We start from the raw sequence: 17,755 nt of genomic DNA, 5'->3' as shown, positions 1-17,755 counted from the left end.
TACTATTTATGTTTGACTCTGTTCGTGTTACTTTTGAATGCACATGCTTGTTCGTAAAATAAAACAACAAAACAGAATTGTAAAAAAAAAATGAATAACCTCCTCTCTCTCAGTTTTCTGCTCTTTGTTCTGAGCCCTGCAGGATACACTGCTTTTCATCCATGCAGGGGCAGTCGGGCAGAGCTCACTTCACACCTCACACCAGTACAAGTGTCTGCCTAACCGCTGCTATCATGCAGGTGCAGCAATTCGGCTAAGAGAAAGAGATACAGGGAAAGATAATCACTGCCATAAACCCTGCCCTCTCCAGTCTGCAGCACCACAAAGAAATGCAGTGTCGTGTTGCCCTTTCAGCCCATGGCAGCCGGGCCTTGAATCTTTCACGGTTTACCATGTCTGTGGACCCAAATGGAGGGGGCTGCCCACCTGTAACTTGTGCAATGGCACGATTTCAAAAGCATGAAGGACTTGTGGGGGGGGGGCATCCTAGTTAGACAGCCCACACTGCCCATGCCTAGCAGGCCCTGCTCCCTCTCACATGCATCCCATGACAGACAGCGCCGACCACAGCTCCTGACCGCTCCCCCCGAGCCTCACACACAGCGTGGAGACGTCACATCCGCGAGATGAGACCCCGGCAACGACGGCGTGAGCCGTGCGCTCCTCTGCACCGAGGGGGGAGGGGGCGACTCTGCAGCAGACGCGCCGGACACTGTCAGGAGAGACTTCCGGTCCCCCCAACTCCGTGCACCGGAAGAGCGCGCGGGGTGGGGGGGATTGACGCTGACACCCGGAAGGGGCGGGATGAGCGAGCAGCTGTGACTGCAGGGGCCTCGGGGGAGCTGGGTAAGTGCCCTGGAGGGGCCCCTGGACCTGGCTCCTCAGTGTACAGTGGTTGTGGGCCCCTCTCCTGCGCCCTCGGTCTCCTCCTAATCTCCGTGCTCACTCCAGGGATTCCTCATTCCTCCCCCAGTGTGGGCCCCTTCCGAGCTCCTGCGCCCCAAGATCTTCTCATTCTGCTCATTGTGCCCAGCGGGGGTCTCCAGCCACAAGGACCGGCCTCAGGGTTGCCTTCTTGAAGTAATTATTGAGTCTCTTATCGTTTGTTTCCGTCCAGTCTTTTCTACAGTTTCCTTCTTTCCCTGGCCATTGTGCATTGCTGTAGTCGGAGCGCTGTAGAAAAACATCCCTATATCAATCGAATAGAAACAGTAGTTGCAAAAGCTCACTCGTCACACCCTAGTACCAGTGAGGTCACAGGTCACCTAGAGTGTCTCAGTCGGCTCCAGGACACGGGGGTCCGCGGGATTCACTAGTGCTCAAGTGCTGTTTAATGGCCTCTTGACGGAGAGGTTTCCTTCTCTTCTGAAAGCTGAGTGCATGGATTGGAAGGATAGACATGGAGGGAGCTCCGCAGCTGCACCTCGACGATGGGGTCTTCAGTCTTGGTCTCGGCTCGCATGTGTGCGCTGACACTTGAAGTGCAAACCCAGCTCACAAGCACTAGAGCTGCACACCAGCGAGATCCCACTGAATGACAGCAGAGTACAGGGCAGGCAACAGGTAAGTTCTACTGCACCGAGGTTCAGAGCTACTTCAAGAGGGAGGTTTTCAGTTTCCTCCTTAGTTGCAGCAGGGCTGGGGCCCTTCTAATGTCAGTGGGCTGTGGCTCCATGCTTGTGTAAGAGGCGTGGTTCCATGCTTGTTTACAGGCGTGGTTTCATGCTTGTTTACTGGGCGTGGCTCAATGCTGGTTTACTGGGCGTGGCTCCAGGCTGGTTTACGGGGCGTGGCTCCAGGCTGTTTCTCCAGGCTGGTTTACGGGGCGTGGCTCCATGCTGGTTTACGGGGCGTGGCTCCATGCTTGTGTATGGGGCGTGGCTCCCGGCTCGCTTACAGCGAGTGGCCCCAGGCTGGATTACGGGGCGTGGCTCCATGCTTGTCTACGGGCGTGGCTCCATGCTTATTTATGGGACGTCGGGGCGTTGGCCGACGGCAGCACTACCTCCCCAGTGCTGCGCAGGACCATTGGACGTCCATTCAGCACTAGTTCCAATGGACAGCGCAGCACTGGGGAGGGATATTTGCGCCGCATCTAAGGTGTTATGGGATGTGGCTCCATGCTTGTTTATGGGGCGTGGCCCCGTGCTTGTTTACAGGGCGTGGCTCCATGTTTTTTACAGGGCGTGGCTCCATGCTTGAATACTCTAAGGTAACTGAGCATGGGTTGTTGCTTCCATTGATGCAGAGAGCGCCATTGATGCCGAGTTGGTAGTCCTGCACAGCATTATGCTCCAGTACCTCGGTGGACACTCCATTATGCATTATTTGTAATCTATGAATTGTAGGTGTTCGATAGGCAGACTTTGGCGCCCATGTGTTCTGTCTTCAAGGCCTCTAGAAGGTTCATCAGCTGAGGGAGGTATTGACAAGTTTGAGGAAAGGTGCAAGGAGATCTGATCTTCGGAAACCATGTCTTCTTCCTGTAAGATGGTCTTCAGATGATTGAGGATGCTCATGGTTTCCGCATGTGGGATGGAGTTGGGGCGGTGGGGGTTAGGTGGGAGCATTGAAGCGCGTTGTAGGTGTAGGATCTGGTTTTACTGACTCTCAGTGAAGAAGGTATGGGCATTGCATATGATGACTGTTTGTGACTTTGCAGGATGGACTTTCGGGTGTTTGTAGGCATAAGAGTCCTTCCCTTCTGTTGGTCACGTCATTGATGGTTCTCTTGTAGAAGGTGGTTTTAGTTGTGGTGATGAATATCTGCAAGCAGAGTTTGATTCCTTTTATGCAGTGGAGGTCAGTGTGGGGGTTGGCTGGACTCTGTTTCCTTTTTCTGTCTGGGTGTGGTACATTTGTTCTCTGTGCGTTCCAGGGTGCACCACAGAGCAGAGAGCTTCGGTTTGGAAGAGGATGTTTGTAGGCGGGCACTGGGTGCTGACTGAGTTTTCAGAGTCATGTTGTAGATGTCAAGGGGAGAGTGGAAATCTGCGAGTCTGATGCGTCAAGGAGAGAGTGGAAATCTGCGAGTCTGATGCGATAGAACATTCTTGGGCTGATGTACAAACGCAGACATATCTACAGAGTTTTAAGGTGAGTATATACGGAAAAAGTCAATCTTTGTTCCATCACACATAACAACCCTCCTGCAGGTTCTCCACATTGTAGCCCTATGGTTCAAGGGCTCTAAAGAAGCCCCCGGTGGACGCCTTTGTGGCACTGACAAGTCCCAACCAAAGACCCTTGGAATAGCTGAAAACCAGCCGAGTCCTTGACTGATCTCCACTTGAAATGTTGTGAAAAGCATCTTAAAGGCGATAGGCATTTGTGTGTGATCTGTTCTCACGCTGTATTAATGCCTACAGATTGGTATTCTCACAGATTAACAAAGGAAGAAAGTGTTTTGGCTTTGGCCACCCACTCTGACAAACCCTGGGTGCTTCCCTGTGATGACTTGTTGGGCCCTGTTGAGGGGGTTCTATGTTCTTCAAGCTGTGTGTTTCTACATATCTGTATGCATGATGGTTGCCAATTTATGTGCATTTGAATTGGCCGGTTTTGGGTAAATTGTAAAGTCAATGCTAAAGGTTAAAGGCTTCATCAGTTCATTGTGAAAAGCACGCCGGACTTCCTATCTGGGTTTTTTTTTGAAACATTTGTGCAAAGCCAGTAGGCCTGACCCACTTATTGTGAAAGGCACGTGTTAGAGACATTAGGATTTTAAGGGGGAATTGTTATTACACTGTGCTGAAGCCAGTAGGCAGGGGCTTTTTTCATGGAATTTCACTGATTACTGTAGTTGGCGAGGGTTTGGGTGCAGGTAATCTACCCGAACAAACTGTGGGGATCGAGGATATGGGCTGCAATAATCCTTCGTAGGCCGTTTTAGGGGAGATAGTATTGTGTTTAGTAATTTTACATACATTTGTACTTATTTTACTATATGCCAGAGGGATGCCCTGTTGAAAGCGCACCCTCAGTTCAGTTGGCTTGAGTTGGTGATGAGTCAATAATAAAGGCTGTAGGTCTGATTGATTATAACAATGTATGATAAAGACCGTAGGTCTGGCCTACTCATTGTGCAAAGCATATGGTAAAGTCAATTGTTTACGGGTAAACTGTTATTACTCTGAATTTACGCCTACAGGTACATTGTTTTATTACTTGGAATCACCTAGATTACCTCAGTAGGCGCGGGTTGGTGTTTCTTACCCCCTCTGACCAACCATTGAGTATAGTAAAGGTGCACAGTGAGAATTCCTGCTGAGCCCTGTTAAGAGGTACACTCTTCTGCTTTGCCAGCTTTAATCTACATTTGCAGTTTTATGACTGTATGTCTGGCGGTTGCCTTGTGGAAAAGCGTATGCTCAGTCCAGTAGCCACGAGTTGGTAATGGTGGCAAGTCAACAATAACAGCTGTAGCCTTCATAGGCGTGCAGGGAAGTGCTATGCCCAATGCCGTAGATCTGGATCTTTATTATGAACAGGTTTTGCAAAGCCAGTAGGCCTGGCTTACTTATTGTGGAAAGCACAAGCTAAAGCCATTGAGCCTCTAACAGTGGAGTGAAGCCTCATTATTTTACAGGCCGTAGAAAGGGATTTTCTTCTATGTAATCTCACAGATTACTGTCGTAGGCAGAGGGGTTTGGTGTTGGTCACCCTCTGACACATTTGGGGAGCAGAGTTTCACTGTGATGATTAATGCTAGGCCCTTTTGAGGGCAGTTGTGTACTGTTGTGCCAGCTGTCATTTTGTATCTATAACTGTAAATGTATAAATGTATGCCCAGTGGTTGCCAGCTTCTGTGCACTTAGTAGGCCTTGGTTTCATGTAGTTCAAACCATTCCTTAGGTCTGATTTGTTTATAACGAAAAGTTATTAATTTGAAAGCAAGTGGATCATATTGTGAAAAGTATGTGTTGAAGCAGACAGCGTTTGAGGGTGGGTTGTTATCACACTGCGCTAAAGCCTGTAAGAAGAGATTTTGTGGCATGGAATCTCACAGATTACTGTAGTCAGGGGTTTGGCTCTGGTGGCCCACGCCAACAAACTGTGGAGGTAAACTATTTGCTCTCAGTTCTGCCCAGTAACAGTTCCCTCTTCTAGGACCACAAGAAAAACTACACCTTGCCATTTCACTTGTTGTGGATTGAGTGTTAATAGACAGAATTCCAGGGGACGCAGTGATGTAATCTGATCTAGAGTTGTGTTACCTCAGCCCTTTAATCTATCCGGGCAGGAGCGGTTTGAGAGAGCGTTGAATGAGATTGCCATCACACTCCTGCTTACAGGGTATGTGGGTAGGAGGGGTTTGAGAGCCCAGAATTAGAGCTCCCTTACACTCCTTCTTGCAGAGTGTGTGGACAGCAGTGGCTTGCCACAGTGCTGAACAACATCCCTGTCACACTCCTGTAGACAGTCTATTAAGACCGGAGCAGGTTTCCAGAGCATTTGAGAGGTTATTGATTATGATGTCTATGATTTCAACCCCTCCAGTGTAGGACTAGTATCCAGGGGGTTTGCAAGGGTGTTGCGTGACCTCTGTTGTCCCACTCCTGCTTTCATCCCTTCCAGTGTAGGGCAAGTATCCAGAGGGGTTTGCAAGGGTGTTGCGTGGCCTCTGTTGTCACACTCCTGCTTTCAACCCTTCCAGTGTAGGACAAGTATCCAGAGGGGTTTGCAAGGGTGTTGCGTGGCCTCTGTTGTCACACTCCTGCTTTCAACCCTTCCAGTGTAGGACAAGTATCCAGAGGGGTTTGCAAGGGTGTTGCGTGGCCTCTGTTGTCCCACTCCTGCTTTCATCCCTTCCAGTGTAGGGCAAGTATCCAGAGGGGTTTGCAAGGGTGTTGCGTGGCCTCTGTTGTCACACTCCTGCTTTCAACCCTTCCAGTGTAGGACAAGTATCCAGAGGGGTTTGCAAGGGTGTTGCGTGGCCTCTGTTGTCACACTCCTGCTTTCAACCCTTCCAGTGTAGGACAAGTATCCAGAGGGGTTTGCAAGGGTGTTGCGTGGCCTCTGTTGTCACACTCCTGCTTTCAACCCTTCCAGTGTAGGACAAGTATCCAGAGGGGTTTGCAAGGGTGTTGCGTGGCCTCTGTTGTCACACTCCTGCTTTCAACCCTTCCAGTGTAGGACAAGTATCCAGAGGGTGTTGCGTAACCTTTGTTGTCACACTCCTGCTTTCAACCCTTCCAGTGCAGGACAAGTTTCCAGAGGGGTTTGCAAGGGTGTTGCGTGACCTCTGTTGTCCCACTCCTGCTTTCAACCCTTCCAGTGTAGAAGTATCCAGAGGGGTTTGCGAGGGTGTTGCGTGACCTCTGTTGTCACACTCCTTCTTGGATCCCATCCAGACAGGATCAGGTGCCCAGAGGGGTTTGCCAGAGTCACATGAGATCTCTTGTCTCATTTCTTGCCACTTCAAGCTGATTAAATTCAACAGATGCTCTTTGAGCTCATTGTGTCCCTTTTCTGTTTCAGGTTCTCCTCACAGGTGAAGATGTTGCCATCTCTTCGAATGAGAAGTCAGTTCTGCAAGAAAAGCAAAATCAGCGACTTAAGATACGGATCATCAGGTGAATGTCTCAGGTTCAAGATTAATCTTGGTTACTGGGGAACAAATAGTGATACAGTGCGTCCCTTTCTTTCAGGGTAAACCCCAGAATCTGCGTAACTTGCAGTCAGCCTTTACATTGATACCTTCAGTTGTATGAAGTACGTGAGATTAACGCCGCTATTGAGGACACGTCCCGACATTGAACTTGTAATGGTGTTATGACGTCTTTCATGGAAGGTAATTTCAGGGGTAAGCAACATTAGTAACTACCTCAGTAGGGGTCATGCCTACTACTGTTAGTGACTACAGCCTGCGAGGGGGCAGACGCTTGCCGCTCCATTACTGCTAGCTTGTATGCTGCTGCCTGCTAAATGAGAAAGTGCCTGCTAGTGGGGTATTAACTTATAGTCAGTGTTCCCTGCTATTGGGGTGTAAGAAATATGAGTATTAGTTGAGGTGGGTGAGAACCCTCCTCACATAATAATATAAAATTCCATAGCTGTTGTAAAGAAAGTTTCAATTCTATTAAGCAGATGGAGGCTGGTATTATGGTATATTTTCTTCGCATTACAGCAATCATGTAAAACATCAAAACTACAAGTCCCCTCATTATTAGGGAAATGTTCATTGAAGTTCAGTCAATGTCAACCAATCAGGATATCACAAGGCCATCATAGTCCCTCAACGGAGTCCTATCTTCCTCTTTCTTCGAGCATCCGGAATTAACCATTAATCCTGTTTGCCTGAATCATTTCCTGACACAGAGCAATGTAGAGCACATTTCCCTGAAACTATTGGCATCATTCATAACCAAATGAACTGTGTGGCTAACAACTAGCAGACATTAGATATGAACTTTATTGGCATTGTCACATAGAGAATTGAAGCTGAGTTACTTGTGTTCTTGCTGCTTCTGAGAGCCGGGACACAGAGGGGGGGGGGGAATTGTCCCTCAAGGACCTCGGGATGGTGCAAGGGAGGGGGGGGGGGGGTAATCCTCGTCTCCGTGTTCTTAGTGGGATTGAAACTTTCCTTTACAATAGCTGGGACATTTTATATTCTATGTCAGGTCCCGGAGGCGAGGATTATGCTTTCTTTAAAGCTTATCCTCCACCAAAGATGCCATGTTGTGTAAAAGCTCTTAAAGAGAGATTCTGAGGACCAAGATACCGCCTGCATGATGCCCTCTGATTGAGCTCCCTTAGAGGCCGCAGCGTCTCTGGAGGAGTGAGCTCGAAATGTCAAGTATTGATGCGAGCCTCCCGCACTGCGCATCTGACCTACCTAGCGATGGTAGGGGACGAGACTGCTCTATGTGGCTTAGTGAGGGCAATCATAATTTACCGTTCTCTATGTGGTCAGAGTCTTCCGTCACTTCCATGTAGGTTTTAATGCATTTGAGTGCGCATAACTTGGGAACATGCAGGAATGCCACGTCTGAGATCACCCTGGAATTAGTCTCAGTCCTTCTGGAAACATGAAAGGTGACCACTTCTGGGGTGAACACCCTACAGATTATGTCCTAATCCCTGACATCGTTAACCCACCTGCAGGATATCAGACAAAGGATGGAAGCCAGTTCACCGACAATTGCTTCCTAGACAATTATTTGTCACTCGGCCAAGAGATAAACAGGTTAAGCAGCACGTTCACGTCCCAAAGGACAGAGTACTTGGGTTCCGGGGGAGTGGGGAGTTGGAGAGTCTTATCCCCTTAAGTAGTTTGTGTCAGCAGTTGTTCACCCCCTGGGAACCTGCCACTAGGAGTGTGACCTGCTAAAATTGTAGTGTGGAAGGTGGTGTTTGTTCTATAGGCCAGGCCCTCTGAAGCTAGAGAAGCCAAAAACTGTATGACATGGACAACGCAGGTCCCCACAGGATCCAGGTGTCATTGACAACATCAACCCAGCCATCTGGACCGAGCTAATCTATAGCTCTTAGTAGTATTACTTGCACATGCCTTGGAGAGGAGATCCACAGCGTCCCTCAAAAGACCAGGGACATGCCATCGTCCTTAGTAATCCTCCACAACATTAGACAAAGAGAACCCTGCAGGACTAGGTGGGGATTGCCTGAGGGATCTTGGAGGACAGTCGGATACAGAAGTAGAGGGATTGGTGAATACTAAGAAAGTTCCATCAGAAATAGAAACCATGCTTGAGATCTGCTCAGAGGTGTAATCACCACGACCTCTGCTGCTCTGGTTGCGACAGTAAATTGCCCAAGCAGCAAGACAGAAATTAGCTTCTGATCCTGGGGTTTAAAGCTTCGCCCAGGTACTGCTGGGATACCATGGTCTTATAGCTGTTTAGTATGACCCAGGCGTGGGAGCGGTTTGCTAGTGCTGCGCTGTCTTCTAGCAATCTCGTAAAGTTTACAGGAGTGTGACCCATATACCAATTCAGGACTGGGTAAGGAAGGTGCATTAAGAAACAATGTCCTGACAGGTAATAGTGTATAGGCAATTAGTTATGCATGCACACAGCATTACTTACAAAGAAAGAAGGAGAGTACTCATTGATTTGAAAAAAGATAGTTAATCTTATATTGTAACACAAGTTCATGGCCGTAAAATATACAGTTAGAAGCAGCACTGCATACAATGAATTGGTGACAACCATATAATACTTGGTGCTTAAAAAAGTGTCTGTGGTGAAAATGGCGACGCAAGTGAAGAAGTGAACAGCATGGACGGCGCACTGTGAACAAAGTGCAAGTAATTTACAGTGAGTGGCTCAAATCGTGTGACAACGTGATATCACAGTTTACAAAAGTTCTTTCAATTTGGTGTAGAGCCACAAAGGAGGAGTACGCCTATTAATGAGCTGTTAGGTCGACGGCGTTTCAATCCATGTTAGTTTGGATCGTCATCAGGACTTGGTTGTCTGGGTTAGGGTGTGCTGAAGTAAATTCCGATGCGCAGACAAAAATCATCTGGGGATTATGCTGAAGCCTGCGTAGTTAGGTCAGGAATAGCCTGAAGTAAATTCCGAAGTGCAGAGCAAAAATCATCTGTGGATTACACTGGAGCCTGCATGGGGGCAGGGTCTGAATGCGGTGGGCGGCCGTCTGTAATCAGCCGATGGTCGAGCACAGTTCCTTGGTGAGCACGCCCTAACGCAGACAACCAAGTCCTGATGACGATCCAAACTAACATGGATTGAAACGCCGTCGACCTAACAGCTCATTAACAGGCGTACTCCTCCTTTGTGGCTCTACACCAAATTGAAAGAACTTTTGTAAACTGTGATATCACGTTGTCACACGATTTGAGCCACTCACTGTAAATTACTTGCACTTTGTTCACAGTGCGCCGTCCATGCTGTTCACTTCTTCACTTGCGTCGCCATTTTCACCACAGACACTTTTTTAAGCACCAAGTATTATATGGTTGTCACCAATTCATTTTATGCAGTGCTGCTTCTAACTGTATATTTTCCGGCCATGAACTTGTGTTACAATATAAGATGAATAACTATCTTTTTTCAAATCAATGAGTACTCTCCTTCTTTCTTTGTAAGTAATGCTGTGTGCATGCATAACTAATTGCCTATACACTATTACCTGTCAGGACATTGTTTCTTAATGCGTCTTCTAGCAAGGCTGATATATTCCTGGATTTTAATACTGTGTTTTAATTGATGGTGGCTTACTGCAGCAGTGCAAAGTTCAGCCAGTCCTAGCAAGTCTATAGTTTTGTTGAGATATTAATGAGCTGTTGAGCGTGGTTTCTTTGTGATCTCCTCCCAGATGTAATGGTTGATGGAGCTTTCCTCTGAGGTTTTGAGCTTGTGGCAAAAGCTGGCAAAGGATGCACGTCTGGCATGGAGCTGCTTTGTTAGCCCGAACTCGAGCCTTATCTGGGCTGGTGAGGGGTTTTGGGGTAGCTGAAAGAATTGTCTATATATACGGACTGCTGTCTTCTCCAAGACCGGTATGTCTCTGCCTCGGAGTACCTTGCTGCCATAGGCCATGGTTGGGGCCACTTTTACTCTTGTGATTTCAAGAATCGTGCTGAATGAGTGCCCGTTCAGATTCTTAAATATTGCCGCCAGGCCAGCCGCAAGAGCGATCCCTTTTCTTTTGATTTACTCCTTGTGTGGCTTGAAGGAGCCGTTTTTGTCGAATAGGAGACTGAGGTAATTGTAGCAAGTTGCTTCGTCAATCCTGCTCCCGCCAAGGCACCAGCTGTCCTTACCCTTCAGAGACATCGCAGTACAGATCATAATTTTTAGTTTTTTTACTGTTTATTTTTAGCCCATTTGCTTCGGCGTAGGCCTCTGTCACTCCCAGGTGGCTCTGCACCCTAACCCGAGTTTTGCTTAGTAACACCAGGTCATTGGCATACAGACGAATGCACAGCTGTGTCGACCCTAGTTTGGGGACATGCCAATTGATGGAGGAGAGTGTTGGGCAGGAGGTCTGCAAGAAATAAATTGATTAGCATCGGTGCCAGCACGCACCCCTGTTTTAAACTGCTTGTTTTTGGAGTGGCCCTTTAAAGGTTGCCTCCGTTCCCCTATCTGATTCTGACCCAGGTGTTAGGGTATTGGTTTTCTATTGCTTTCAGGACGTGTGAGATTTTTCAGTTTTTCCAGAGCTTGCTAAGAGACAGGGTGGGCATCATGTTTATTGTGGTACCTGATTTCCTGGTGAACCTGTTTGATAGAAAAAGAGGATGGAATTTAAATTGGCCTAGTTGCTTAGGTGCTCAAGTGGGACCCCGGCATAGTATTTTGCCTCATTATCAATCAGGGCTATCAGCCTGTGGTTCCTGGTTCGAGTTTATTTCCTCCTTTAAAGATGGGAGACGCTTTAGATCCTCTCTAAGAGGCTGGGATTGTTCCTCCTGCTAAGGTGTGATTGAAAAGTGACACCATAGCTGCAGCCTATTTTCTCAGGTCTGTTTCATATATTGCCTGTGGGATGCTGTTTGGACAAGGGCCACAGTGTTCCACCCCTTGATTATCTGCTGCCTCACCTCATCGGGCCTGATTGTGAAGATGCTGCATGTGTCCGGCCCCACCACGAATCCGCTCTGAGGTCCGGGTCCGGGTGATCAGACGCCGAGTTGTATATGATGTTCCTGGAGCAGCTTGTGGATTAAAGTGGACATGCAGGGAAGTGGCCTAGGAGGCTTCCGGGATGTCTGAACCTAGCTTACCGTGAGTGGGTTGTTTCAAAGCATTCAGTGTGTGCCAGAACTTACTCAAGTTGTTGTGCTTAAGGTCCCAGATGAGCTTTGCCCAGAAGGTCTCTATATTTTGCCTCTTGATGGCCCATATTGCTTTCCTAAAGTCCTGTTTGGCTGCCTTCAAGCTGGCGCATTTGGTTTGTTCAGTGGGAAGCATCGGACTGCTCTTAGGCTCTATGAATTTTCCATTTCAGTTGTTTGTGTGCACGTCTTGTATAGCTTTTGACTATTCAATATGATGTGTCCGTACTGCTCCTTTGCTGGATTTACTTTTGTGGAGAACTGATTTGTGTAGGTGTCTGCAAAGGCCTCCCATTTATCTTTGACTGTGCCGTGGAGTTGTTGAACATTTTGCAGATGGCGCACTGCCTCCTGTACCAGGCTCCTTATTGTTTCACAGGACCATTTCATGATTTTTAAATTGATTGAAAATATGAACGCTACTATTTCTACTGTGCACTTATTCTCCGTGGCAGTAATGGCGAATTCCAGCTCCTGGGGTAGATTATCACTTTCGAGCTTCAAGCCCATTTTAAAGGAGAGAACTGAGTGTAGTAAGGGAATAGATACCTAGGTGTAGTCTATTAGTGAGCTTCCAGATTGAGAGTGAAATGAGAGGACTGGGGGAATGTCTCTGTTGATGTGGTCATTTAGAACACTCAGCCCCAAATCCTGACCAGGGTTAGGCCCATTTGATCCTCTCGCCCTCTGCTGATTTGGGTTTGTTAGGGGATACTCCACTCAGGTTCCTGAGCCTCAATGACTTTGTTGCTGATGGCGTGTCCTAGCAACTTCATATTGAAGTCCCCTGTCACTATTAGTAGGTTGCCTGGATGACTTCCTTCCAGTTTGATGATGTGTTCTATCAGCTTTTTTATAGCTCCCCGTGAGCTTTCTGTGCTGGTGGCACATTGATGTTTATCAGCCTGAGGCCCTGTTCCTTTCCCTTAGTTACAAGAGTTAGCTGCAGTATCTGGAGCCTGTCTTGTTCTGTTATGTTTTTGCTCCCCACTTTATGAGCTGTTGATAAATATACTCCTAAACCACCTTTCCATCTGCCAAATTTTGGGTCTTAGGTGACCGGGAGCGAGGCATGAGTAAATCCTGGCATTAATAAATACCAGAATTAATATTGGTTCTGGTGCCCAATTTTCCTGAAGCGCTAGGATTGAGAATGTGTGGAAATAACTCTGTGTTTCGGTGTCACTGATCGTGTCCTTCAGACCAAGGATATTCCACGAGCAGAGTCTCAAGTTGTCTTTAAACCACTTACTGATAACACATTTTCTCTTCTATCCCGCCTGTTGATAAATGTGAACTCTAAAACATCCAAAATATGTTTTCAAGCAAGCTACCTGTGACCTTGAAACTGAACTGGGAATGTCAACAGTGTTAACCGGGCCAGGGTTTGTATATTAGATCAGATTTTCTTGAGTGGATACCGGAATTAACTTTTTATGTGTTTGACCCACTGCTCAATGTCAAATGCTTATTTGTATTTGTTAAAATTCACAATTTTGTCAGTCAAAAATATACACAATATGATGTTTCTGGCACTGGATCTTTCAGTATTTAGTCTAATAATCTCCTAAAATAGACCTTAAAGAATGAGCAGGTTTTGCAAGTAGTGCTGGTTTTCGGTCACATGTTATGGTAAGTGTATTCTAAAGCACACTATCGCCTGCGAGGGATCCTGGCACTGAATAGGCGTGTGTGCCTAGCCCTACCCATGGTGCCTTGGGTAATTCAAGAAGAGAGGAGGAGGCTCTGACGTGGAGAGGGAGTTTGTTCCAAGCATTAAGGAGCAATGTAAGCGAACGCTCATCCTTCTGATCTGCTTCTTTCTGTGTGTGGGTATGGTTGCAAGTAGGGATTACTGCAGAGCTGAAGTGTCAGGATGGTTGGTGAAAGGAGATGCAACTGTTCAGGTAGGTGGGGCCTGAGTTGTGGAGTGCCTTGAGTGTGTGTGTGTGTGTGTGTGTGTGCGCGTGGGTGTGTGTGTGTCTGTCTGTCTTTCTCTCTTTTGGGCCTCAAGCATATTTTAAAGGCGAGTGTAGTAGGGGAAGAGATACTAAGGTGTAGTCTATTAGTGAGCTTCCAGATTGAGAGTGAAACGAGAGGGCTGGGGGAATGTCTGTTGGTGTGGCCATTTAGAACACGCTGCCCCAAATCCTGACCAGGGTTCGGCCCATTTGATCCTTTCTCCCTGTGCTGATTTGGATTTTTTTGGGGATACACCACTCCGGTTCCTGAGCCTCAGTGACTTTGCTACGGATGCAGTGTCCTAGCAGCTTCATGTTGAAGCCTCCTGTCACTATTAGTGGGGTGCCTGGATGACGTCCTTCTAGTTTGATGTTGTGTTCTAAAGCAGAGGGAGCCAAAGTAGACACAGAATCCATCTTTTCAGGATGTCCACATCAATTGCATTTGCATGCATTTAATCTAAATGAAACTTAAATGTCAAATCAGTGGTTATCCCGAGAATCTGTCTGGGACTTGTCCCTTCCAAGCCTACATGGTTACCATTTCTCTGAAAAGAGAATGTATTTAGCATACAATCCCAAAGTAATTTGTGTTATCTCTATTCTACAGGGCATGGACATCAAGTAATGAAACTCACATTCAGAGTCCACTGGTACCCTCTGAGGCGCTCTCAAATGACTTTGGCACCAATTGCACCGAGGAGAAAAAATTGTTAAACAAAACATAAAGAAATAATCAGTTGGCAGCCAGCAGAATCTATCGGCAAATAACACGATTCAAGAATGAACTAAAAGTGTACGCAAATGTTTCTATTTTTCATATCAACTGGAAATGAATCAAAGGGCAAATACTATTGAGAAACTATGCACCCAAGTATGGAAATGGTTACAGTGACCTACCAGCAATGAGTATGGCCCAGAAAAAACACACTGATGAGAAACCTTATGCATGCACTGAATGTGGGAAATGTTTCAGGTACCCATCATTAATGTATAGGCACCAGCAAAAACACACAGGTGATAAACCACACAGATGTTCTGAGTGTGAGAAAAGTTTTTGTTTCCCATCGTTACTGTATAGGCATCAGCAAATACACAAAGGTAAGAAATCATATTCACGTGATGAAAGCAAAATGAAATTTAGTCAAAAAATCAAACTAACCCGACACACCCAAAAACACGTGGGTGAAAAAGCACAGCTGTGCTCAGAATGTGGAAAGACTTTTAGGTTCCCAGAAGCATTGATTCAACACTTTCGAATTCACACTGGAGAGAAACCATATACATGTTCTGAGTGTGGGAAGAGTTTTAGGACCCGATGGTCATTTGATACACATCAACGAATACACACTGGAGAGAAGCCATATTCATGTAAAGAGTGTGGCAGGTACTTCACTCACCTTTCAGGACTAACTCAACATGAACGAAGACACACTGGTGAGAAGCCCTACAAATGTAGTGAATGTGGTAAGAGTTTCAATTCCTTAACATCATTGGGCCGTCACCAGCGGAAACACTCTGGTGAGAGACCATTCGAGTGCACCGTGTGCTGGAAAGGCTTTAGGGAACTGTCATCTTTGTACACACACCAGAGTATACACACAGGTGAGACCCCATTTGCCTGTACAGAGTGTGGGCAGGCTTTCCGATTAAAAGCAACATTGCAGCGTCACCAGTGGAAACATACTGGTGAAAAACCATATAAATGTACAGAGTGTGGGAAAGGTTTGAGTGACCTGTCATCACTGTATAATCACCAATTAATACACACAGGTGAAAAGCCATTTCACTGCAGTGAGTGTGGGAAGGCTTTCAGACTAAAGACTTCTTTTCAGCAACATAAACAAATTCACACAGGTGAAAAACCATACTCCTGTTCCGATTGTGGGAAAGCTTTTAGATTGAAAGCATGTTTTATGCAACACCAACAAATACACACAGGTGAAAAACCTTATGTATGTCCAGAATGTGGGAAAGCGTTCAGATTGAAAGTAACATTGCAGCATCACCAGTGGAAACACACTGGTGAAACTGCATATACATGTATTGAGTGTGGAAACATGTTCAGATTTCAAAGATCATTCCAGCAACACCTGAAAATTCACAAAGGTGTAAAACTGTTTGCATGTTCAGACTGTGGAAAGTCTTTCAGGTTAAAGGACTCTTTCCGGAAACACCAACAAATGCACACAAGCGAGAAACTGTACAAATGTTCAGAATGTGGTAAGGCATTCAGATTAAAAGGCTCTTTTCAGAAACACCAACACATTCACACAGGTGAGAAACCGTACACCTGTTCAGAATGTGGAAAGGCTTTCAGATTGAAAGAATCATTGCAGTTACACCAGTGGAGGCATACTGGTGAAAAACCATTTAATTGTACTGAGTGTGACAAGAGTTTTAGTAGGCCAGCGTCATTGCATATACACCAGGTGACACACAGGAAATGAAGTATGTCAAATTACCAAGATCTGTATGTTAGCTGCAGATCACAGTGTCGTACTATGTATGGTAGGATAGCCTTTACCCTGCATCCATCTGATTTATAAATTATGCACTAATATTACTTGTATTAATAGTTCTACACAGCAAAAAACTGCAGTATAAAATGCTATATAAACAAGCATTGCCAAAGCTAATATGTCTGAGATGTATTTTATAAGCAAAAATACTGTGTTTTCAAAAGTAATCAATTGTACTTTATTTATATTTTAGCAGAGCCCCAGCCGCAGGAGAGAAGCCAGATGTGTTGTAACTTGGTTGCTATACATCAAAGCTTGGTTCTTTTAATGGAAACATCAAAAGGAATTACTCCTTTGTTATTCCTTGAAATGTTTTTTATTTTTCCCATTATTTAAACAAAATGTCTAGCTGTGAAAAAATTATTGTTTTTGTACACAGTTCATGTGGAGTACAAAAAACTTAAATTGACATAAATTGTAAGTATTGGGTCTGCTTTTTGCTATAAAACAGTCCCTTGTGCACTGCATTAGAGCAGCTTCATAGGAGATGGAAAGTATGACCTAGAATGGTTTTGCAGCTGAATTCTGAATTATGTGTCTTCCTATTTACTAGGTGAGCTGCTCCAAGCTTTATATCGTTCATGTCGTCTAATTGGGAGAGCCTCTGGTTGGTGGTGATTGCCACTTTTTGATGGATTTGTAAATAAGAGATCATTCAGCATAGACATCTCATCCTGTACATTGATACCTATGTAACCTGGTGAAATTGAAGTGCCAGAATGAGGCTGATATTCATATCGCACCTAAAATCCTAACTTGGAGTGTCAGGCTAGGAATTGGGCTCAGTTGACCAGATAGTGTGTGGGGGAGGGGTTGGGCACTGGCTAGGAGGGTGTTTACACAAGCTAGTATCTCCTATTTTGATGTTTTGGTTTGAGGTAATTTCTTCGCATCCACAATTCTGGCTGCAAGGCATTGGCCAATGGCACATGACAAGAAGTAGGATGGGCTTTCAACTTTAGTGTAATCCTGTGTCATTCACCTGGTTGTAGAAGTTGAGTTTGAAAGAGGTGATCAGCTTATTTATTGGTCTGCGGTATATGTCATTGGGGGAGATGGTGAATCCTTGGGATTCTGCAGCTGCCAAGGGAACATAGTTGGACAGAAATGATGGAGAAATGACAGCCCCCAGCCGTCATCAGCACACGAGCCCTGTAGTGCATGATGGCTGGGGGCCGTCATCAGCATGCAAGGGGTTAAAATATTCAGAGGGCTAACTCTTGGCAGTCGGGTGAGCAACGAGGATTTTAACCCTCACTCTCAATGGGACAATGGGTTTTATATGGAGCCTTAAAGCTATGGACAAAGTCGATACTCTCATCTTCCTGCTTGCCATACTGGACACAGAGAGCCTAAGATTGCTTCCTTGCAGGTTCAGCGATACATGCGGAACAGGTGCAATCTGGACACTAGAATACCCTCTGGAGGTAAAAGCAGCATACTGAGTGAGTGAGTGAAACAGTGCGAGCGCCAAAGAATGTTGATTCTGCCTTTGGAAACTC

General features: G+C 46.1%; 1 protein-coding gene across 5 annotated transcripts; it reads left to right on the top strand.

The window, feature by feature from the left end:
- Window positions 1-595: 595 nt before the first annotated feature.
- LOC147684782 (uncharacterized) lies at window positions 596-16,370 on the top strand. Of its 5 annotated transcripts, none has more exons than XM_086940640.1 (4): window positions 720-846; window positions 6,481-6,575; window positions 6,651-6,793; window positions 14,342-16,370. In XM_086940640.1, exon 4 carries the CDS (start codon window positions 14,637-14,639, stop codon window positions 16,179-16,181), a length of 1,545 nt encoding a protein of 514 aa, XP_086796766.1. In that variant the 5' UTR covers window positions 720-846; window positions 6,481-6,575; window positions 6,651-6,793; window positions 14,342-14,636; the 3' UTR covers window positions 16,182-16,370. The 5 variants fall into 5 exon arrangements, 4 of the variants coding, with proteins under 4 accessions (XP_086796766.1, XP_086796764.1, XP_086796767.1 ...); XM_086940638.1 differs by having other exon boundaries at window positions 6,651-6,805; XM_086940639.1 differs by having other exon boundaries at window positions 799-1,080; window positions 6,651-6,805.
- The last annotated feature ends 1,385 nt before the right edge of the window (window positions 16,371-17,755 follow it).

Source organism: Lissotriton vulgaris, chromosome 10 (assembly GCF_964263255.1).
Source record: "Lissotriton vulgaris chromosome 10, aLisVul1.2, whole genome shotgun sequence".
Taxonomy (NCBI): Eukaryota; Metazoa; Chordata; class Amphibia; order Caudata; family Salamandridae; genus Lissotriton; species Lissotriton vulgaris.
Note: the sequence above shows the minus strand (reverse complement) of the source record. Positions and strands in the feature narration are given on the sequence as shown.

Bases quoted from the DNA above. Each gene is read 5' to 3' on its own strand.
- LOC147684782 (XM_086940641.1), top strand. From the start codon at position 14,637: ATGAGTATGGCCCAGAAAAAACACACTGATGAGAAACCTTATGCATGC.